This window comes from Pristiophorus japonicus, chromosome 2, assembly GCF_044704955.1.
Source record: "Pristiophorus japonicus isolate sPriJap1 chromosome 2, sPriJap1.hap1, whole genome shotgun sequence".
Classification (NCBI taxonomy): domain Eukaryota; kingdom Metazoa; phylum Chordata; class Chondrichthyes; family Pristiophoridae; genus Pristiophorus; species Pristiophorus japonicus.
In genome coordinates this window covers 68,731,416-68,755,550 of record NC_091978.1, presented here as the reverse complement: position 1 = coordinate 68,755,550, position 24,135 = coordinate 68,731,416, and the positions used below count along the sequence as shown (strand labels likewise).

General features: G+C 46.0%; 1 protein-coding gene across 3 annotated transcripts in view; it reads right to left on the bottom strand.

The window, feature by feature from the left end:
• znf532 (zinc finger protein 532) overlaps positions 1-24,135 on the bottom strand; it is a 176,946-nt gene that overhangs the window by 70,410 nt on the left and 82,401 nt on the right. For all 3 annotated transcript variants that reach the window (XM_070867873.1, XM_070867865.1, XM_070867883.1), the window contains one exon: positions 1,602-4,093. In XM_070867873.1, the coding sequence (XP_070723974.1) occupies positions 1,602-4,073 (2,472 nt within the window). In that variant the 5' untranslated portion in view covers positions 4,074-4,093. The remainder of the gene's footprint in view (positions 1-1,601; positions 4,094-24,135) is intronic.

Genomic DNA, 24,135 nt, shown 5'->3' with positions numbered 1-24,135 from the left:
ACAATCATAGCGATATTCTAGGCAAAAGTCCTGATGATAATCCAAAAGCTAGAAGCAGCTCCAGCGGCAGCTCCTCGCAGCTCGTGGTTTGGCTCCACTTCCGGCTTCCTTGTACGTCGCATTGCATATGCACGACCGAATAGAGCGCCCTCGCGCAAAAGGTTGGTGGAGTCCAATGCGCGCTTGCGCTGAAGGACACACAAAACTAGTGCAAATAATCATGTTTTTTTATTCGTTCATGAGTTATGGATGTCGCTGATAAGGCCAGCATTTACTACCCATCCCTAATTGCCCATTTTACACTATCGTACATAATCAATAATTACTCCACTGTTTCCATTACCGTATATATATCTCAGGCTGCTGTTGCCAGCAGAACTTGGTGTTCTGATTTAGGATTTATTCACCAATGAAGCAACAGCTCCAAGAACACCCCTTTGCAAACTTCCAGGCTCATCAAATTCAAACAGGTCAAACCGACGAGTAAGAAATACAAGCAAAAGTAGAACAGTTGCTTAGGTTTTGCAAGCTGGATTGCCAGGGAACATGGACAATCGATCTGAATTTGGATACTCCTACTCTAATGGAAACACAGTAGAAATAGTATTCAAGAAAGATAAGTTCAAATATTTCCAAAGGCCTTATTCATCTGAACCCATCCTGTGACACTGTAAATATGGCATATTGTGCTATAATGAAAATCGAAGAATTAAATGAAAGAAATCATATTAAATCACATCATGTACAGCTTTAAAAGCAGTTAAACCAAGAGTACAAAACAGTTCAGAGTTCTTACAGCTGACACCAGCTTTAACATTTCTGTTTACAATTCCTGTATCGAATTTTGTGATCACTGATTAAAGTTTCCCCCCTCAGGAATCTATTCCTTGTATTATCTCCAGACTCGAATATTCCAATTCTTTCTGGCCCGGCCTCCCAACTTCCACCGTCCATTAATACTGCTGCCCATATCCCGTTCACCCATCACTCCTGTGCTCGCTGACCTACTTTGGCTCCTCGTCCACCGGCGCCTCGATTTTAAAATTCTCATCCTTGTTTTCAAATCCGTCCATGGCCTCTCCCCCTCCCTAGCCTCCTCCAGCCCTCCACACTCCAAGAACTCGGTGTTCCTCCAACTCTGACCACTTGTGCATCCCCGACTTCTTTCACCCCATCATTGGTGGTCATGTATTCAGCCGTCTAAGCCGCAAGCTCTGGAATTCCTTCCCTAAATTTCTCCACCTCTCTCTCCTCCTTTAAGATGCTCCTTAAAACCGACCTCTTTAACCAAGCTTTTAAGTCGCCTGTCCTAATATCTCCTCTTTTGGCTCGGTGTCAATTTTTGTCTGATTATGCTCCTGTGCAGCGCCTTGGGACATTTTTACTACATTAAAGGTGCTCTATAAATGCAAGTTCTTCTTGTCAGTTGCACCTATTTATTGCTTCAGGCATAATTAAAAGTGTTTCCAGGAAGAGCACTATTCATTGTCCAGGTATGCTCCAGTGACCAGACAGGCCATTACTGTGACGCTGACGGAAAACATTTGACTGCATGCAATTAGAGGACAATTTCCAACCCACTTTGACACAAGTTGATTTACCTGTCCTCCTGCTTCTGCGGCATGTTGGAAATGTGTGGCGAGCAACATCTCGTCCAGGAACGTCTCGCTGCACTCCAAACACTTCATGCCATGTCGGGAAAGCTTTGATGGATCCTCATCGAGGGGCATTGCTGGAAGAATGGGAGCATTGGCAGGCGCAGAGATCACTGCACTGGGTACGCTCGGAACAGTTTTTGCAACCACACTTGCAGTGCCACCTGCAGACGTTAAGAGCGGCGCAGATATAGTAATAGAAGAAACTGTAGTACTGGAACTGGGAACAATCATCTGGTCCGCAGGAATGGGTTTCATGATCAGATGGGAACACTGCATTACCACGCCCTTATCTTTGTGCCCGCGAGCATGAGAAAGAAGACTGCACTTGTTGAAGAAGACCAAGTTCTTTGCACAGTGGTTGCACGTCACTTCAATCCGCACGCTCCTCCGGTCATAATGCTGTGCCAAACTCTTCTCCAAAGCAAACGAGTCGCCACATTCTAAGCACTTGTAACCACGAAGTGGTATCGTGATATTAGCACTAGTTGGAGGATTAAGGTTAGGTGTGTAGATAGGGACCGGATTTACACTGCTCAGCACCTTGTTAAACGTCTCAACCACTGCGTTCTGGGAATGGGCCACCACATGAACTCTAGATACCTTTTTAGGAGGCTGGGTAGAAGAAGCAGTGATTAGTGTCTGCTTTATGGGCTGTTGCACTTTGGAAAGCACCTGACGGAGTTCAGAAGTGGCCTGGGCAGTCTGAGGCAGAAGATTAAGGTTAGCGAGGTGGACAGTCTTTGGCACAAGTTTGGCATTGGCAAGGCTGGATGCTGGGACGACCACTGTTTGCTGCTGCATAGCATTGGCAGCCTTCAGGATGGCACTGCTGGCACTCTGAACTGAGGCAGCAGAAATCACGGTGGCTTTGACTGTAGTGTTGTTCGCAAACTTCAGGTTGATCACCTGCGATCCTGCCGTCTTCACAGCAGACACTGGAAGGAAAGCAGTGGCAACAGGTTTAATTGTAACCTGTTTTTGAGCAACTTCAGGAGACATTACTGTATTAGAAGCTGTGACAAGCGCCGATTGCACTGGTGTCGTAGGAGGCGAAGACACAGCAGACTCAGCAGGCGGAGACGACAAAAGTGATGAGACAACCATGGAGTTTGCCTGTTCTGGTCCTCTTCTACCAAGCTCTTGCTCAACGTCTGGCATGATTCTGGTCACTGTTCTGGTAATTTCACCAGATGACGTTTTGATGGTCTTGATGCGGACCTTGGGGATTGCAGGCGGTGAGCTTGCAGGAGAGGAAGGGGACCCTTTCATGCTACTTTCACTTGACACGCTCCTGGGGCTATCGGACTGTTTGATGGCAACTTTCTTCACCACTTCCATTGGGCTCAGAGGGCCCTCTGGAGATTTTTCAGTGACTCTAGGGCTTTCTCTAGATTCTTTTAAAACCGGAGAAGGCCCCCTAGAGACAGACTGAGGCTCCTTACTGGTATCTGCTGCAGCCTTTTTAGCATTCAAAGCAGCAATTGCTGCAATGCACGAGGAAAGCTTGGAGGAGGACTTGGCCCTAAGATTTGAAGAACAAGTGACATTCGCACTGGTTTTCTCACCACTTTTGCCATCGATGGCTCTGTTATCAAGCTGCTTTTCAGAGGAATTTTTAAAGCTCTTTTCAGTGTCCTCGTCTGACAATTTCTCATCCACATCTCGGGCTTTAAATGTCTCAAGAATCCCTGAATTAACACTGAGGCTTTCACTCTCTCTGCTGCTTTTCAATATCTTACCCTTTTCTTCAGCATCTGGGATGGACACTTCCGGCTTGACCACGTTCTCCCCTCCTGGCTTCCTCGCTTTCTCACATTCTCGCTCAGCAGTTAGACCCGGAAGTACGTTTGCTTGAAAAATTGGTTGACTTTCCACTTTGACCTGTGGAGGATCATCAACCTCTATTTTATCGTCATCCTCAAACTCTTCTGCACTAGAAATGGGGCTGAACTGGTTAAACGCAGAGTCTTTGAGTCCAGTTTCAGGGCCATCAATGGTTTCGGCTCTTGACAAATCTAGTTTTGCTTCGGTCCCTGGTGGTCCTTCACACCTGACTGACTTACTGTCCGAATCTTTAGAAAACCCATCTAGCGTTGACACACTGAGGAAGCCATTGTGCAAGCCATTGCCTGAAGAATGATGATTTTCTTTATCCAGAGCTGGGGTTTCCGTCGTCGTGGCCGCAGTCTCGCATGAATCAAGAGTTCGAATGTTTTTTACAATCACACTCACTACCCCATCTGGTGCCGAGGGGACCTGAGCATCCTCATCCACAGGGATGCTCTGCTTTAGTTGCCCTTCATTCTCATCGTGCGCAGATTCAATTGCTGCTTTAGGATCAACCTGCATATCTGGGATGTCAAACGCAGCAAGCAGGTCATCGAAGTCTGGGGTTTTCATATCCCCCATGATCATCAATTTATAGGTATGCAAAGCTGCAAGAAGAGCAAAAAATAAAGTTACACCTTTTGACACCATTAATGCAGTTTTCTTTCTTGTAATTGACAAACAGACAGTTTGATTCCTTTCCCAGCTCACCTGCTTTAATTGGTGAAGTGACTTATGTAAACTAGATACCAATGGGGCAAAATGAACCATAGGAAATATGCTAGAACTGATGTCTGAAAAATGTATTTTAACCGCAAGCACAGGCCACCTGAATTTATAGAATGCAACTCTTAAATTTCAAGCTTTATTTTTGAGCCCTCACCAAATAGTTCACCCACAGGGTTTGTACACAAGGAATACATTTTGGTTCAAGGCTCAAATGATACTTACCATTTGAAATGTAAGACTTCTTGCATAAAACCGGTCACAAATTTATTAAGTTTTAAAGAAAGGAACAAAAAAAAACATGTATTTATATAGCGCCTGTAACAACCTCAGGACATCCCAAAGCGCTTTACAGTCAATTAAGCATTTTTGGAGTATAGTCATTGTTGTAACGTTGGAAACACAGCAGCCAAATTGGGAACAGCACGGAAATAATAACCAGATAATGTTTCAGCAATGTCAGTTGAGGGAAAAATGTTTGACAGGACATTGGTTCGAATAGTGTCATGGGATCTTTTACGTCAACCTGAGAAAGCAGACGGGAACTCGGTTTTATGTCTCACCCAAAAGATGATACCTCCAACAGTGCAGCTCTCCTTAATTACTGTACTGAAGTGGCAGCCTGGATTATATATGCTCAATTCTCAGGAGTGGAACTAAAGAATTTTATTAAAAAATCAAACTTTCCTAAAAAGGACTATTGTCAGTGATTCAGAAAATATAGCAATATCAATGGATCAAGAAATTGTACAACATGCACTACAACGCTTTACAAACAAATGCGACATTGGAATTGCTATCTGGCATTTTATACACTCCTCCCCTCCAATAGAAAAAAGATGATCTCTGGAGCAAATATTCACAACAACAACCGTTTCATCAGCATTAAATTAGGGCAGTGCCACTAGTCATTAATAGATTTTTTTGTGATTGCCAAAAAATTACATAATGGACTAAAGGTGCTGACATCAAGCCTGTCCTATATGTACGGAACTGCATTCAAAATACACAGTGGCCTGTTCATCAGCATCAGATTAAACATAATACAGACAGAATCACAACAAAACAACAACAAGGGCTAGCAATTCAATTGGAGGGCTCCTAAGGCGCTAACATTGCCTGGGCGCTAAATTTAGCGCTGGAAGATTTTAAGCGCCGGGTCCAGCAAAATTCAGTTTCAGCGTCCTGAGTGTGGAGTGGAGCGCGAAGGGAAGCGTTCCATACTTCTCTTAGGGCACTAAGCCGGGTGCGCATCTGAAGATCCCATGCTAAAGAGCCGGCCTCATAGCGCCCGAATAGAGGCCTCCCTGTAAAAAAAACATCAACAAAATTCACAAAAAACATTCCCTATGCATTACTCACCCCAAATAAAGTTATATCGCAACAAATAAAATTCAAAAAATCAATCACTTACCTGATGCAGTCATACCTTCCCTTAGCGCTCCGGGACAGCTCTGCCGCCAGGCTTTCTCTGGCGGGGTCGCCGCGGGTCGCTAAGGGGGTTATCAAACCAAAGTTTGCTTCTGTCTCACTACCAGGGGCATTGCACACCAGCACAAATGCTCCCGAGTGATACCCCTCAACGCCGCTGGTAACGGCACACGGAATTTACCGAGCGGCGCTACTGTTGACAACCCTTTAGCATCCCTCGCGGGGTGAGGGGGGGGTGGCAGGGGCGCGATCCAACTAAATGTTTAGCCCCAAATGTTTACTTCCTTTTCGGAAAAAAAACATATTCAATACGATGTCAACATGTTACTGTTTGATAGCGATAATATCAGCAACAAAGCAGCAAAATATTGATGGAATTGTGGGCGAGAATTCTCTGTTACATTTTAAAAAGCAATTTTGATAAGGCATATTGATGCTTCAAGATTACTTATTGCCCAACTGGAAAATATTTTAATGAGAAACTTACATTGACGATTGACTCTCAAAACCAGCACTTTGGCTGTATAAATACGAACCACAGCTTCTTTCAAAGTTCCAATCAAAATAACCATCTCCAATCACAGACAAGTTCAACACCCTTCACCGGTAAAAAAAAATACTCCCCTGACTTGTTATTTTCCTTCTTTGTCAGGCATAATTAACTCTTTGCGAGTATTTCAAGTAAACATCCTAGTTAAGATTGAATATGAATTAACCATGCAGCAGCAAGGAAGTGCAACCACTCAGCTAGTAACCCTGCTTAACGCACTAAACTTGCATCAACTGTGCAGCAACAAGGAGGTGCTAGTTTTTGGCTGGAGACGATCACATTTCAGATAAAACACGCATTCATAGGAGAGTGACAATTATTTCACATAATGAAATGCATATTAACCGCAGCAGCTGGGAAACGATCCCATTCAAATAAGTCAAAAGCAAAATACTGCGGATGCAGGAAATCTGAAATAGAAATAGAAAATGCTGAAAATACTCAGCAGGTCAAGCAGCATCTGATAGCTGGTATTTTACCAGCACAGAGGATGGGATCGGAGGAGGGTCAGCAGAGAAATTTGAAATGATTGACAGCGGGTCGGGACCCTACTGTCAACCCGTCTCCACGCCAGTCTCCCAGGTATCGGGTCTGTCAGCGCTGAACAGACCTGACACCAAACACCGGGGGAGGCAATTTAGATTATTAAGGGCTTGTTAACAGGCACTAAAAAACTATTTTAAGTTCATCTTTAGATTTAAAGAGTTCGTCAACAGGTTCCCCGCTGCTCGGGGATCACGTTCGGTAAAGAGATCGGGTGTTGTGTCACCATGGGATGATTTCTTAACTGGACAGCTGCAAATGGTCTATGAAAGCTCCCATTTCATAGGGGGTGAGCACTTTCCAAGGTTAGAAGTTGTTGCTTACTACATTTGGAAGACAGATTGAGCTTTATGCAGCTTGCAAGTGTTTGGAGCAAACTCTCTATCCAGTGTCACCTCATTGGAACAACCTCTCTCACCATTGACAGATCACTTCTGTCATCTCAACCTCACCTGCCATCTATTCCATCAGCATCAGTGCCCTTGAAAAAAAATCTCACCTTGGTCCTCAGAATCCCACCACGATCAGCCCCAACACCAGCATCACCAGTAACACCAACCTTCTCCGCAATCAACTGATGCTGCACAGGACATCAGCAATCGACCACGTTGCTGCCTTGGACGCCAGGGATGGCCTCACCATGGCCAGATTTACTTTACTTGACACTTAACACCCTGGCTGCCACATGATACACCAGGTTGGCACCACCCCACACCAACACCATGAAGCATCCCTATAATGCCCAAGCCATTCCTTATCACACTTATCACCATTGTGGGGGAGGATATCGTTATGTCTCACCATTTACTGCAATTCACTAAGCCACTTCGAAAGGTGCACACAAATCTGTCCAAGAATGCAAAGTGTTGAAAATAAAGGTTTCAATGTTTGCCAACACATTAACAAAAACTTTACAGGTACTTTGGTGAAAACACTTAAGTGCCTACCCTTGTGTGTTGTTAGTTGGTATGATTGGACTAGGATGAGTGTGAGGGGTAGCTAGTGAGATGGGGAAGTAATAATGTAGATAGAGAGGGACGGGTGGAGGTGCAAGGTAAGTTGGTGTGAGTAAGGATGTGCAGGAGTAGGGTAGAGAAGGCAGAGTGACGGGGATGTGATAAATGGCACAGCAGGATGAGGTTGGATGTGGCCTTGCAGTAACATTTCATGATCTACTGAGATCATTGAAAGGTTTGCGCCACTGCAGCCAGCTCCTCCAGACGACACCTCTTCTGTGCAATGTGCAACCAGGCTGCGTTAGTCTCCTGGGGAGTTCTCTTCCGCCCATTGGAAGGGAAGAGATTCTCCGTGTGTGCTGTAACTCCTCCATAAGCAAATGGAGGGAGTTATGGGAGAGTCTGGGTGCAGCCGTGCACTTTTGTGCAGTGCTTCTCAATGTTTGCAGCACCTCAATGCTGTAGTGACAGCACAAGTGTCAAAATCAATTTGGACATGGTCCCTTTAAGGAAACCGGCTGATGACGTGTCATCAAATGATGTCATCAGTCCCGCTTCTTTCAATTGGCCGGGGACTTCGCTAAGCAGGCTTAACAAGACAAATTATCGTAAGATCACTTCAACAGAGCAGGCTGCAGCCAGCACGGATTTTGACCCCGTTACCAATGGTGGCCACACCGAACCCGCCTCGGTAGGCGAAATCACAGCCAACGTTTCAGGTCGATGACCTTTCATCAGAACTGGAAAAAGTTAAGAGATGTAACAGATTTTAAGCGGGTGCAGAGGCAGGGAAAGGGGGGAGGGGAGGAAAGAACAAAAGGGAAGGTCTGTGATAGGGTGGAAAGCAGGCGAGATTAAAAGACAAAAGGGACGCTAGTACAGGTACAAAGCAAAAGGAGAAGGTAACGGGACAAGTAAAGAAACAAAAGATGAGTCTCGAAGTGGTGTAAATGGGAATGGCAGAAGCATCAACAGCTGCCATGTGAAAAAATAAGAGCAGAGGTTATGGTCTGAAATTAAATGGCAAACAAAATGTTTTTAAAAACACAGCCTCTATACAACAAGTTGGTGGATCTCCGATGACACTGCTCACAGACAAACATTTTTTAAAAATCAAGTATATAAATATACCTGTTTGTTCCCCACCCCAGTTAAGTAAATCTGTCCCTCATTATATCATTACCAGAAGTAGGTAGATTAGATAATCAGAAATGTATAGAATATATCAGAGGATACAGAAACGTGTTACTCTGTAACTATACCCTCCTGCCAGTGGTGGCACTGTAGCACCTCAGTCTTGCATCCTCAGTCTGTACTACAGAGAAACTCCTATGTTTAAACCAACTTTTATTTGCTGCTTTCCAAACGCCCATAAATTAACTATAAATGATAGTTAAAAAAATTAAATTATTGCATAAAAATGATATACAGATTTAAAATAGTGACTGAATTCGGTCTATGCACCCTGGTCCAAGTATACTTCACTCCTAACTACACTTGAGTACACTTGGTCTTGTCTCCCAGTGTACAATGCTACAAGGTATCGACTATTCAGACATAAGGATATCCAATAATATGATTAGAAATACATCCAACTGTTACTGTATAACATATCCATGTATAAATAGAAGTATGTTAAATTATACAGAAGAGACTTGTATTTATATAGCCCCTTTCACAACCTCAGGATGTCCCAAAGTGCTTTACAGCCAGTGAAGTACTTCAAGTGTAGTCACTGTTGTAACATAGGAAATGCGGCAGCCAGTTTGCGCACAGCAAACTCCCACAAACTGCAATGTGATAACGACCAGATAATCTGTTTCTTTTAGTTATGTTGATTGAGGGATAAATATAATTGAACAAAATTATAAACCTATCTATACACATAATAAAAAATTGTCTGTCCCACTTCCTGGTTATACTTTATGCACCACACTTTGGAAACAACAATTTTGTTCGAGGCCCAGAGGGTGGCTGGTTACATAGGAACAGGACTAGGCCATCAGCCCTCGAGCCTGTTTCTCCATTGAAATAGATCATGGCTGATTTGTACCTCAACTCCCTTTACCACCTTTGTTCCATATTCCTTGATACTCTTGCCTAATAAATATCCATCAATCTCAGTTTTTAAAATGTCAATTGACCTAGCATCCACAACTTTTTTGGGGAAGAGAATTCCACATTCCCACTTGTGTGAAAAAGTGCTTCCTGATTTCACACCTGAATGGCCTAGCTCTAATTTTAAGATTGCGCAAAAATTTGGCAGATGGAGTGTAATGTTGGAAAGTGTGAGGTCATGCACTTTGGCAGAAAAAATTGGTGAGGCCACACCTGGAATACTGCGCATAGTTTTGGTTTCCATATTTAAGAAAGGATATACTTGCTTTGCAGGCAGTTCAGAGAAGGTTCACTAGGTTGATTACAGAAATTAGAGGGTTGACGTATGAGGAAAGGTTGAGAAAGTTGGGCCTCTACTCATTGGAATTCAGAAGAATGAGAGGTGATCTTATCGAAATGTATAAGATTATGAGGGGGCTTGACAAGGTGGATGCAGAGAGGATGTTTCCACTGATAGGGGAGACTAGAACTAGGGGGCATAATCTTAGAATAAGGGGCCGCCCATTTAAAAATGAGATGAGGAGGAATTTCTTCTCAGGAGGGATGTAAATCTGTGGAATTCACTGCCTCAAAGAGCTGGGTCATTGAATAAATTTAAGACAGAAATACAGTTTCTTAACCGATAAGGGAATAAGGGGTTATGGGGAGCGGGCAGGGAAGTGGACCTGAATCCATGATCGGATCAGCCATGATCGTATTAAATGGCGGAGCAGGCTCAAGGGGCCAAATGGCCAACTTCTGCTCCTATTTCTTATGTTCTTATTTTTCTAGACTCCCCCTCCAGAGGATATAGCTTCCCTGTATCTACTCTATCGAATACTTTTATCATTTTAAACACCTCAGTTGGACCACCCCCTACACTCAAAAGGAAAACAATCTAAGTTTATGCAGCCTGTCCTCATAGTTTTACCCTGGCATTATTCCAGCTGAAGAAATGGCAAAAGGGATCAAGCAGGAAATTATAGACCAGTGTAGCAGCAAAAATGGGCCAAGTGATTTTAACTTTAATTTGGGGAAATGGCTTTTCATCTCCACATGGTTTAATTGTATATTTAACTTAATGGCTCTTTTTCCGAAATAAACCTCAGGCACAAACCATGGTTTTACAAAGAACACAATCATCATTTATTTGTTAATACAATAGAAACATTGACATTAGAATTACGCATCTTGGACTTATGGATTTAGAATTGCTTCAGCAACAATAAAACAGCAGCTTTTGAATTCCCAAAATGCATAGCCTTTTAGAAATCAAGGGTTAGAAATTCCACATTTAAGAAGAAGATAGTTTTTTGGAGCCATTTGCGAATAACGGCCGATTTTGTAATACCGAAAAAGTACCAAAACAGGAAGGCCTAAGTTTTGCCAAAAGTTTTTTAAATTTTGGTGTAGCGTTAAAATACCACTGTTTTTAAGAATGGAGCTAATTTTTTTTGCGTTAAAAATAAATCCTGTTCTGTGCAAGCGGAAAAAAAAATTGCCCGTTTTCCATGTGACGGTGTGCCCGCGCATGCGCAGTATACTTCCTGGTCTGGATCAGCCATTTTTAAAGACCTTTGTAACTTGCAGGAGATTTGATGGTACTTTGACATAGGAGCTGCAAAACGAAAAATGGAGTCTGAATCAGAAAGGAAAAGGGCCAGGAAGTTTAACCAAGACACCAATGAGGCCCTGGTAGGTGCTGTGGAGAGAGGATGGCACCAGATTGGCAAGAAGGGTCCTGGTAAACTTAAACCAGCAACAATAGCGTTGCTAAGCAGGTTTTCTCAGTCAGGTCCGTCAGGAGGACTGGCCAGCAGTGCCGGAAGAAGTGGCAGGACCTTTGACAAGCAGTTGTAATGTTTTTATGTTATTATTTAAGAACATAAGAACATAAGAAATAGGTGCAGGCATAGGCCATTTGGCCCCTCGAGCCTGCTCTGCCATTCAATAAGATCATGGCTGATCTGATGATGGACTCAGCTCCACTTTCCTGCCCTTTTTTACTCCCTTATCGCTCAAAAATCGATCGCCGCCTTAAATATATTAAATGACCCAGCCTCCACAGCTCTCTGGGGCAGAGAATTCCATAGATTTGCAACCCTTGGAGAGAAGAAACTTCTCCTCATTTCAGTTTTAAATGGGCGGCCCCTTATTCTAAGACTATGCCCCCTTGTTTTAGTTTCCCCTATGAGTGGAAATATCCTCTCTGCATCCACCTTGTCGAGCCCCCTCATTATCTTAGAAGTTTCAATAAGAGCACTTCTCATTCTTCTGAACTCCAATGTGTATAGGCCCAACCTACTCAACCTATCGTCATAAGTCAACTCCCTCATCTCCGGAATCAACCAAGTGAACATTCTCTGAACAGCCTCCAATGAAAGTATATCCTTCCTTAAATACAGAGACCAAAACTGTACGCAGTACTCTAGGTATGGCCTCACCAATACCCTGTACAGTTGTGGCAGGACTTCTCTGCTTTTATACTCTATACTCTATCCCCCTTGTAATAAAGGCCAACATTCATTTACCTTCCTGATTACTTGTACCTGAATACTAACTTTTTGTGTTTCATGCACAAGGACCCCAGGTCTCTCTGTACTGCAGTACTTTGCAATTATTCTCCATTTAAATTATAATTTGCTTTTCTATTATTTCTGCCAAGGTGGATAACCTCACATTTTCCCATATTATACTCCATCTGCCAATTTTTTGCCCACTCACTTAGCCTGTCTAGATCCCTTTGCAGATTTTTTGTGTCCTTCTCAGAATTTGCTTTCCCACACATCTTTGTATCATCAGCAAACTTGGCTACATTACACTCATCCAAGTCATTAATATAGATTGTAAATAGTTGAGGACCCAGCACCGATCTCTGTGGCAACCCACTATTTACCGTTTGCCTACCGGAAAATGACCCATTTATCCCGATTCTCTGTTTTCTGTTAGTTAGCCAATCCTCTATCCATGCTAATATATTACCCCCAACCCCACGAGCTTTCATCTTGTGCAGTAACCTCTTATGTGGCACTATTTATGCACTACAATTACTTGAATTGTAAATGTGACTATCTGTGTATGCCACGACAGCAGAAGGCCCCTCTCCTAAAAATTTATATTGCCATCTTTGCAGAAGAAGGTGTTCGACAACAACTGAGAGCAGATGAAAACTGGTGGCGGTCCTCCAAGAGTGCACCCATTAACAGCCCTGGAAAGTAGAATCGCAGTATTATTGGTGGGTCCCAAAAATCGACCACCCGTGCGGATGCTGGGCCCAGGTTGCAGAGAGCGGGCAAGTCCTGCAAAATCCAGTCTGGGTTGGCACAAGTGGGCTGCGCTTCGGTTTATGCGATGTACTCTCTGTCGGCTGTGCTTCGGTTTATGTGATGTAGCATCATTCGTCATGGTCCTTCAAATGACCCTGCGCTGTATGAGCCTACTCATGTCACCCTGCCCCCCTCCCCTGCTGCTAACCATTCGTCTGTTCTGTTATATTTTGCAGATGTTGCACAGACATCCAATCATCCAATAATGAAGGACAACACCCAGTCACCTTGCCAGAAGCAGAAGTGGATGAGCCCGACGACATCAGCCATACTGAACAAGTTCCACAGGGCGATCAGGAGGAAAACGAGAAGGAGAATGAGAAGGAGTAGGAGCCCGACAATATTTTTCAGCTGGGAGGCGGGAGGAGGAGGCTGATCAGATAGTGATATTGTAATTGGAGGAGTTGCAGGCCATGGATATACCAAGCGTTTTCAAGAGCTCTACGCGCGAGGGGACATTTGTGGGTTGTCCACCCTCCGAGGTCACGGGTCCCAGGAAAGCACACCCAGGGCAGCAGCAGGCCCGTCTATACGGAGGAGGAGGACGAGACCTGAACAGCGCTCTCCTGAAATGCAGGCTCCACGGGAGGTGGTAGAGCTCGTGGGAATGAGGTGAGAGCGTTCAGCTTACAGGCCATGGGTGGGATCAAGGGAGAAATAGCAGCACAATCTGCTGATATTAGGGAGGGCATGTCAGGAGGAATAGCAGCACTATGTGCAGGCATGTCGGAGATAGTCGCTGCAACGCGGGAATACACCCAGACTGACATTGCCCAGCGGCAATTGAAAGTAGCAAGTGATGCCACTCCCACTCCAATTCCGCAGGTTGGTCTACAGGCCGAAGAGGCCGAACCCGGGCCTTCCGGATTGCCGTATCCTGGGTCTGTCCCCCAACAAGCAGAGCGCCGTACTCGAGACCCTAGTAAGAATCTTGGGCTCATCGGGAGAAGGGCTAAGCCTGCAGTAACGGGCAAGGCTAAAGGCAAGGGCAAGAAGGGCGGGCAGAGCGGTCTTTAAATAAGGAGGTGAGGAGAGAGGTGGCTGCAGCTGAAGTTTATTTGCTGCTGTTGTTGTTGTTTTGCTGTTCTTTTATTGTTATTTAAGGTGATGTTAATTTAAACGTTTAAAGTTTAATATTTTTTTTAATTAAAGTTAAGTACAAGTGTACAAATGTTTAATAAACTGAAAATTATTTTTTCAGGTAACCCAAACTTATGTAGTGTCTTATTCGCAGAATAACGGATGGAAATAGTCAACATGGTGGTATACAATGGTCAAATGTGCCGTTCAGCCTTTATGCAAAGCGGTGAAGTATCAGCTGCCTACGCAAGGCTCTTGCAACGGCGTAACATCCACGAGACCTCCTCCCCAGTCGTCCTGCAGGTTGTAGTGGTGCCAAGAGTTCTTCGTCCTCCCTCCTCCTCCCCTCTCTCCTGAGGTGGTTCTGCAATCCCCAGTGGCAAATCCTGTTCCCTTATGATGGCTGAGTTGTGTAGCATGTAACACACCACAGTGAACTCACTGACCTGTTGAGGGGAGTGGTCCAGGCATAGGAAACGCTGCTTTAGCACTCCAATTGTCTTCTCCACGATGTTGCGTGTGGCTATGTGGCACATATTGTAGCGATGCTCGCCTTCTGTCTGCATTTTGTGGAGGGGGGCTCATGAGCCAGGCGGTGAGCCCGTAAACTTTGTCCCCCAGCTCTGCCCTTCTGGCTGCTGGTCAAACATCTGTGACACACTGCTCTCACGCAAGATGAAAGCATCGTGGATGCTCCCTGGATATTTTGCATCTACTGCCAGGGCACGCTGCATATGGTCGCAGACGATCCGTACGTTCAGCGAGTGGAATCTTTTTCGATTTCAATAAACCTCTGGATCGTCTAAAGGTGCTCGCAGGGCAATGTGCATACAGTCAATGGCAGCCTGCACCTTGGGGAAGCCAGCGAAAAGCATATAGCCCTCTCATTCTGTGCCTCCGTGGTCATTGGGAAGTTGACGAAGTCGTCCCTTGTCACCTGGCGAATGCAGCGATGTGTAGCGTGCTGCGAGATGAAGCAGACATCCCTAGTTGATGCATGAAAGGAGTCGGAGACATAGAAGGCAAGTGCCGCAGTTACCGTGACCTCGACGAGCAGTGCAGTCCTCCTCCCGCTTCTAGGCGTAATGTCTGCTGTATGAGCTGGCATATCTCGGTGACCACCTCTTTTCGAAAACACAGCCTTCTAACGCACTGTGCCTCAGTCAGGTGCAGGTATGAGTGCCTCTCCCTGTAAACTCATTCGGGATAAAGCCTCCTCCTCATAAATCTGTGACCTCTTTGATTACGCAGATAATGCTGCCGAATAAGCCTTCTTCGATGAAAAGCCAGAGAGCATAAGCACGCGCCACATATGGCAAAGTTAGAATAGCTCCCGTTCTTTAAATGGCCTTAAAAACAAGTTACAAAAAGCACAATCTGTAAACGCAGCATTCCCTCCAAAAGCTTTAACTCGGCTCCATTTTCCAAGGTGGTGCCGTTAGCGCTGATTTCGATCGGACTCGACTAGGTAAGGCAAACTTTTTAAAAACGGTATTTAGCACTGTCCTTAAAAATATCCTTATTGGGGAAACTCACAAAAACAGCGTTATTGTTGAGTTTGACCCCGAGTGATGCCACAAAATGTTCTCAAAAAAAATCGGCCCTTATTTTTTTTAATTAAAAGGACGGCATAACACCACTAGCAAAACTAGCAAAATGGCCCTAAATTTATTTAGTTCCAAAAAAAAACTTTCAGCTCCAAAATATGGAGCTAAGTCGATCATTATGGTGGCAAATTTCTGACTATGTAATGAAAGTTACATACTCATTGTTGGCTCAAGCTTGTCAAGAAGATCCCAAGTATTTTGATGGAGGACGTTGTAGTGTAGCGTGGCTTTCTCTTGTAACCAAGTCATCTGCTTCACAGGTAATCTGTAAACCTGCATCGAGGCATGAAGCTGTGAGGCAACACCACAAGGCCAAAATTGAGATTGGAGCAGTCACCCTGGAGCTGCGTGTCTCCCCAATTCTAACTTGATTAGCTTTAAAAGTCTTTAACTTTGAACCACACCTCTCGTCAACACCTCTCCTGCAAATACAATCCACAATTGATGAAGTAATCAAGTTAAGTAGACAGGTGTTCAAATGATCTCCAGCCATTCTGGAGTCGAGCGAGGAAGCCTGGCCGGCAAACTGGCAAGAGCTGGAGGCCAAGGTCGCTGCTCGCCTAGGGCGCTGGACAGGACTGCTCAGAGTGTTGTCCTACAGGGGTCGAGCGCTAGTCATAAACCAGCTGGTGGCCGCCATGCTGTGGTACCGGCTGGTCACTTTGACCCCTCCCCCTGCGTTTGTCACCAAGATACAGAAGAAGCTGGTGGACTTCTTCTGGAACAACAGGAAGCATTGGGTCTCTGCCGCGGTCTTGAGGCTCCCGCTTGGGGAGGGCGGTCAGTCGTTGGTGTGCGTCAGCACCCAGCTCGCGACTTTCCGTCTTCAGACCCTGCAGATACCTTTACGTCGAGCCCCCTCCTAGGTGGCGTGCTCTGGCGACGTATTTCTTCCGCCAGCAGCACGGCCTCAACTATGACACGCAGCTCCTGTTTGTGAGCATGGGGGGCGTCAGGACCGCCTTCCAGGAGCTGCCTGTCTTTTACAAGGAACTCACCACGGTCTGGAACAAAGTCTCCATCAAGCGCAGCCCTCCACCGGCTGGAGTGGCGGCCGTCCTGCAGGAGCCGCTGCTCGGGAATCCGTACCTCCACGACCAAGGTTTTAGGTGGCAGTCGGACGAGAGGGCTGTGGCTGGTGAGGTGACTAGGGTCAGGGACCTGCTCGATGGCGGAGGAGCGGGCTGGATGGCGCCAGACACGCTGACACGGCGCCTAAATACGGCCGACGTCCGCCGCGCGGCCGATGCCATCGAGTCGCTAAAAACAGCTCTGGGCCCTGACTCCATTAGGTGCATCGAGGAGGCTCAAGCACGTGGGGAGATCGAGTTGAACTGACCCCCGTCCGGACGGAATTCCTCATCGGCGCCAAACCCCGAAACCTCCCTCGGGAGCCGACGCCTCACAACTTGAGCCGCCTCGGGGAAATCCCCTCCGTGCCTTTCAGTTCTGCGCGGAGGGGTTTCCTGTACGGGCTGCTCCTGCACACCTTCAATTTTGCCATCCTCGTCTGCTGTCCGGACACGCCATGGCGTACCATCTTGCCGTCCGGAGGAGGTGGGGGTCCCTGATGGAGGGCACTCTACGCGGGAGTCCTCCCAGTATTTATCGGGGACTTGGCCTGGAGGGTGGTGCACGGAGCAGTGTCGTGCAATAAATTTTTAAGCCGGTTCACGGGCTCCCAGGCCGCCTGCAATTTCTGCGGTCTGGAAGAGTCCGTGTTCCATGTTTTTATCGAATGCACAAGGTTGCAGCCCCTGTTTTATTATTTAAAGGGGCTGCTCCTGAAATTCTGACTGCACTTCAGTCCCACACTCCTGATCTTCGGGCACCCTGTGCGGAGGGGAGCGGGTAGGTCCGAGGGCCTCCTCGTAGGACTGCTCCTGGGCACGGCCAAGAGTGCCATCAGCCGGTCCAGGCAGCGGGCGGTCGAGGGGGTCGTTCAACCTGACTGCCTGCCTCTCTTCCGTGCGTACATCCGCGCCAGGGTGTCCTTGGAGATGGAGCACACGGTGTCCACCGGTACGCTCGCGGCCTTCCGCGAGAGGTGGGCACCGGAGGGACTGGAGTGCATCATCACGCCCGGCAACCAAATTTTAATTTGATTTTATGTTTTATAGTTGAATTTGTTTTAATTGCCGGTGTTTTTAGTGTCCCCCTCCCCTTTTATAGGGGGCACTTGGAGAAAAAATATGATTTTAGTGCCCAAAAACAAAACTTTAAAAAAAAAACAAAAAAAAAATACAAAAAAAAACAACAAAAAAAGAGCATTGTAAATGTTTGGTGCGTCCCCCAGATCGGGGGGCCACGATTTAATGTTTTTGTTTCCTCCCAAAAAGAGTTCTGGAGTCGAGCTCTTGTTGCTAAGGTCAAATTAGGATGGTGACCTATCTTTTTCGGTGTGGTCTTTTTACGATGTATAAATTAGCATGTCGTATAAAGGCCTTCAGCCTTTTTAAAGCCATTTCCTTCAGTAAGCTGGAGCCACTTTAATATCAAGCTTTCGTTTATTAGATGTATTTTTTATACACCAGTTAAATCTTACTCCACTTGGAGGTAAACAATTAGAGGTCAATTTTAAATTGCTGAAAATGTCGTTAATTGAATCGTAAGCATGGACCACGCTCAATCAGTTCCGTTGGGTGGGACACATCGTCCGCATGCCCGACACACGACTCCCAAAGCAAGCACCCTATGCGGAGCTTCGACACGGCATGCAAGCCCCAGGTGGGCAGAGGAAATGCTTCAAGGACACCCTCAAAGCCTCCTTGATAAAGTGCAACATCCCCACCGACGCTTGCGAATCCTTGGCCCACAACCGCCCAAAGTGGAGGAAGAGCATCCGGGAAGGCACTGAGCACCTCGAGTCTCATCACCGAGAACAAGCAGAAACCAAGCGTAGACAGCGGAAGTAGCGTGGGTCAACCCAGGCTCCCCAACCACCCTTTCCTTCAACCACTGTCTGCCCCACCTGTGACAGAGACCGGAGGTCCAACATTGGACTCCTCAGTCACCCGAGATATCATTTTTAGAGTAGAAGCAAGTCATCCTCGACTCAGAGAGACTGTCTATGATGATAATGATGATGGTGGTGATGGTGATGAATGGCCCCAAAATGAGATTGGTAGACTTACTGCTCCTGTTAACAGGGTTGATACGCCCGCTGTCACTTTTACAGGAGCTCATTGCTAAGGGTCTAAACACTTGCCTGACTCAGGCAGTAGGCACCCTTTTAATATGTAAATCCGGGTTCTATAACATACACAAGAAGCCAATTGCTATTTTACGAGTTTTACTCGTGATAGTGCCGAAGCAGCCCTGAAATGTTAAGTTTAAAATTATTTTTGTTGGGCCAGGAGGGGCAGAAGTAAAATATGAAATAGTATATTTTCACAAAAAGAACCAGTAATAAGCAAACCCTAACTGATAAGGTTTGTAACTGTTGTTTAGGTTGCATGTAGATAAGGGCTTATTTTAACACCATGTATCTGCTGTAAACGATAGGTAGCGCCCCAAAAGGAGACTTGGGTCACTAAGTGTCCCATTTACGCTACTGCTCCGGCCACCGTCGTTTTGTATAGAGTCCCGAGATGGGTCTGACTGTATAGGGCTCTCTTAGCTGGGTCCTTAAGTGCCCCGGCATTGATTTTTTTGCGACACTGCTTCTGCTGCCCCCTCCGCTTTGGGGCTATGTTGATGTCAATGATAGATCGAATTAGGTGGTGGTTCGTCCAGCAGTCGTCGGCTCCTGTCATGGCGCAGGTGATGTGCACATCCTTGCGATCCCTGGGTAGGTGCCAGTGTTTGGAGTGAGGGTGTTGCCACGATGCCTTGTATTTATCCCTCTGTCGGAACAAGGTGTTGGTGATGACAAGCTCATGCTCGAGACATTTTTTTTTAGGAGTAGGGTACTGCTGGAGTTGGCTTTCCCTACCACCTCTCTGCCAATCACGCCTCCCCAGAGGTCTGTGTCCTTGCTGACCCTGGCCTTGAAGTCACTGAGGAGGATCAGTTTGTCACCCGAGGGGATGCAGGTCAGGGATTTTTCGACGTTGGAGTAAAAACCCTCTTTGGCCTCATGTACAAGCTGTTCAACCTTTGCCATCTCCAGGCCAGGTCCAAGACTATCCCAACCTCTGTCATCAAGCTACAGTAAGCGGATGACGCCTGCGTCTGTGCACACACAGAGGCTGAACTCCAGGACATAGTCGACGTATTTACTGAGGCATATGAAAGCATGGGCCTTGCGCTAAACATCAGTAAGACAAAGGTCCTCCACCAGCCTGCCCTCACCGCACAACACTGCCCCTCTCGTGCAGCCCTGGACAACGTGGACCACTTTCCTCATCTCGGGAGTCTCCTATCAACAAGAGCAGGCATTGACGAGATCCAACACCGCCTCCAGTGCGCCAGTGCAGCCTTCGACTACTTGAGGAAAAGAGTGTTTGATGACCAGGCCCTCAAAACTGTCACCAGGCTCATAGTCTACAGGGCCCATAGACCATACCCGCCCTCCTGTACGGCTCAGAGACGTGGATCTTGTACAGTTATCACCTCAAGTCGCTGGAAAAATACCACCAACGATGTCTCTGCAAGATCCGACAAATCCCCTGGGAGGACAGACGCACCAACATTAGCATCTTCGTCCAGGCCAACATCCCCAGCATTGAAGCACTGACCACACTTGATCAGCTCCGCTGGGCAGGCCACACAGTTCGTATGCCAGACACAAGACCCCCAAAGCAAGCGCTCTACTCGGAACTCGTCCACAGCAAACGAGCCAAAGGTGGCTAGCGGAAATGTTACAAGGACACCCTGAAAGCCTCCCTGATAAAGTGCGACATCCCCACTGACACCTGGGAGTCCCTGGCCAAAGACCACCCGAAGTGGAGGAAGTGCATCCGGGAGGGCGCTGAGCTCGAGTCTCATCGCCGAGAGCATGCAGAAATCAAACGCAGGCAGCGGAAGGAGTGTGCGGCAAACCAGACTCCCCGCCCGCCCTTTCCTTTAACCACTGTCTGTCCCACCTGTGACAGAGACTGTGGTTCTCGTACTGGACTGTTCAGCCACCTAAGGACTCGTGCTAAGAGTGGAAGCAAGTCTTCCTCGTTTCCGAGGGACTGCCTATGATGATGATGATGAGTAACATAGTTAAAAAAAAGTCCCAAGGCGCTTCACAGGAGCATTATCAGACAAAATGTGACAACAAATCAAATAGAGAGATTAAGACAGGTGACCAAAACCTTGGTCAAAGTAGTAGATTTTAAGAAACATCTTAAAGGAGGAGAGAGAAGTAGAGTCAGAGAGGTTTAGGGAGAGAATTCCAGAGCTTAGAGCAGCTAAAGGCATGGCCACCAGTGGTGGAGCGACTGAAATCAGGAATGCACAAAAGGCCAGAATTGGAGGAACGCACAGATCTCAGAGGATGATACCAGGAATGAAAGATTGTAATTATGAAGGAAAGCTCAAAAGAATTGTTTTTTTTTTTTTAAATTGCAGTAGTTCAGGAGGGGGAAAATCAAAATCAAGCTTTCAAATTTATTAAAGCTTTTAAAAGGATAAATAGTAAAAGATCATTTGTACTGGTTTGCAAATTGGTAAGAAGGGCAGAGGTCAGAGGCCTGAAAATCTGTTGGACACCCTTTCCATACAATACTTGCGCAGTCCTTTACATCATCAATATTCGGACCACTGCTCTTTTTGATGTATATTAATACTTGGGTATATAGAGCATAATTTCAAAGTTTGTAGATGACACGAAGCTCAGAAATGTAGTAAGCAAAATAGGATAGTGAAACTTCAGGAGGGCCTGGACAGACTGGTGAAATGGGCAGACACATCGACGTAGAGAAGCATTTACATTTGGTACAATGAATGAGGAGAGGCAATATAAACTAAACAATTCAATTTTAAAGAGGTTGCAGGGACAGAGAGAGCTGGGGCTGTATGTATGCAAAAGGTATAGAATACAAAAGCCAAGGCATAGAATACAAGAGCAAGGAGGTTATGCTTGAACTGTATAAAACACTAGTTAGGCCACAGCTAAAGTACTGCTTGCAGTTCTGGTTACCGCAGTACAGGATTGCACTGGAGAGGATACAAAGGAGATTTACGAGGATGTTGCCGGGAGTGGAGAATGTTAGCTGTGAGGACTGATTGGATAGGCTGGGTTTGTTTTCCTTGGAACAGAGGAGAATGAGGGGAGACCTCAATGAGTTTTTATGGGGTCTAGATATAGTGGATAGAAAGGGCCTATTTCCCTTAGCAGAGGGGTCAACAACCAGGGGCATAAATTTAAAGTAATTGGTAGAAGGTTTAGAGGGGATTTGAGGGGAAATTTCTTCACCCAGATGGTGGTGGAGGTGTGGAACTCACTGCCTGAAAGGGTGGTAGAGGCAGAAAAGTACTTGGATGTGCATTTGAAGTGCTGTAACCTGAAGGGCTACAGACCGACAGCTGGAAAGTGGGATTAGGCTGGATTGTCTCTTGTTAGCCATTCGGTCCTTCGAGCCTGCACCACCATTCAATAAGATCATGGCTGATCATTCACCTCAGTACCCCTTTCCCGTTTTCTTTCCATACCCCTTGATCCCTTTAGCCGTACAGGCCATATCTAACTCCCTCTTGAATATATCCAATGAACTAGCATCAACAACTCTCTGCAGTCGGGAATTCCACAGGTTAACAACTCTCTGGGTGAAGAAGTTTCTCCTCATCTCTGTCCTAAATGGCTTACCCCTTATCCTTAGATTACGTCCCGTGATTCTGGACTTCCCCAACATCGGGAACATTCTTCCTGCATCTAACCTGTCCAGTCCCGTCAGAATTTTATATGTTTCTAAGAGATCCCCTCTCATCCTTCTAAACTCCAGTGAATACAGGCCCAGTCGATCCAGTCTCTCCTCATATGTCAGTCCTGCCATCCCGGGAATCAGTCTGGTGAACCTTCACTGCACTCACTCAATAGCAAGAGCATCCTTCCTCAGATTAGGAGACCAAAACTGAACACAATATTCCAGGTGAGGCCTCACTAAGGCCCTGTACAACTGCAGTAAGACCTCCCTGCTCCTATACTCAAATCCCCTAGCTATGAAGGCCAACATACCATTTGCCTTCTTCACCTGCATGCCAACTTTCAATGACTGATGTACCATGACACCCAGATCTCGTTGCACCTCCCCTTTTCCTAATCTGCCGCCATTCAGATAATATTCTGCCTCCGTGTTTTTGCCACCAAAGTGAGACCTCAATGAAGTGTTATGGGGCCTAGATATACTGGATAGAAAGGGCCTATTTCCCTTAGCAGAGAGATCAACACATTTATCCACATTATACTGCATCTGCCACGCGTTTGCCCACTCACCTAACCTGTCCAAGTCACCCTGCAGTTTTAGCATCCTCCTCACAGCTCACACCGCCACCCAGCTTAGTGTCATCTGCAAACTTGGAGATATTACACTCAATTCCCTCATCCAAATCATTAATGTATATTGTAAATAGTTGGGGTCCCAGCACTGAGTCCTGTGGCACCCCACTGGTCACTGCCTGCCATTCTGAAAAGGACCCATTTATCCCGGCTCTCTGCTTCCTGTCTGCCAACCAGTTCTCCATCCACGTCAGTACACTACCCCCAATACTATGTGCTTTAATTTTGCACACCAATCTCTTGTGTGGGACCTTGTCAAAAGCCTTTTGAAAGTCCAAATACACCACATCCACTGGTTCTCGCTTGTCCACTCTACCAGTTGCATCCTCAAAAAATTCTAGAAGATTTGTCAAGCAGGATTTCCCTTTCATAAATCCATGGTGACTTGGACCGATCCTGTCACTGCTTTCCAAATGTGCTGCTATTTCATCTTTAATAATTGATTCCAACATTTTCCCCACTACCGATGTCAGGCTAATCGGTCTATAATTACCCGTTTTCTCTCTCCCTCCTTTCTTAAAAAGTGGTGTTACATTAGCTACTCTCCAGTCCATAGGAACTGATCCAGAGTCGATAAGGCTATGATCACCAAATGCATCCACTATTTCTAGGGCTATTTCCTTAAGTACTCTGGGATGCAGACACAATACTGATGCAGGCACAGACACAATGGGCCGAAATGGCCTCCTTCTGTGCTATAAATTTCTATGAAAACATTAATGATGGTAGCACAAGTTGTGAAGGTTGTTAAAAAGCATATGGCAGCCATGGCTTTATTAATAGAGGCATAGAATACAAAAGCACAGAAGTTATGATAAACCTTTAGGCCTCAGCTGGAGTATGATGTTCAATTCTGGGCACCACACTTGAGATAGGATGTCAAGGCATTAGAGAGGATGCAGAAGAGA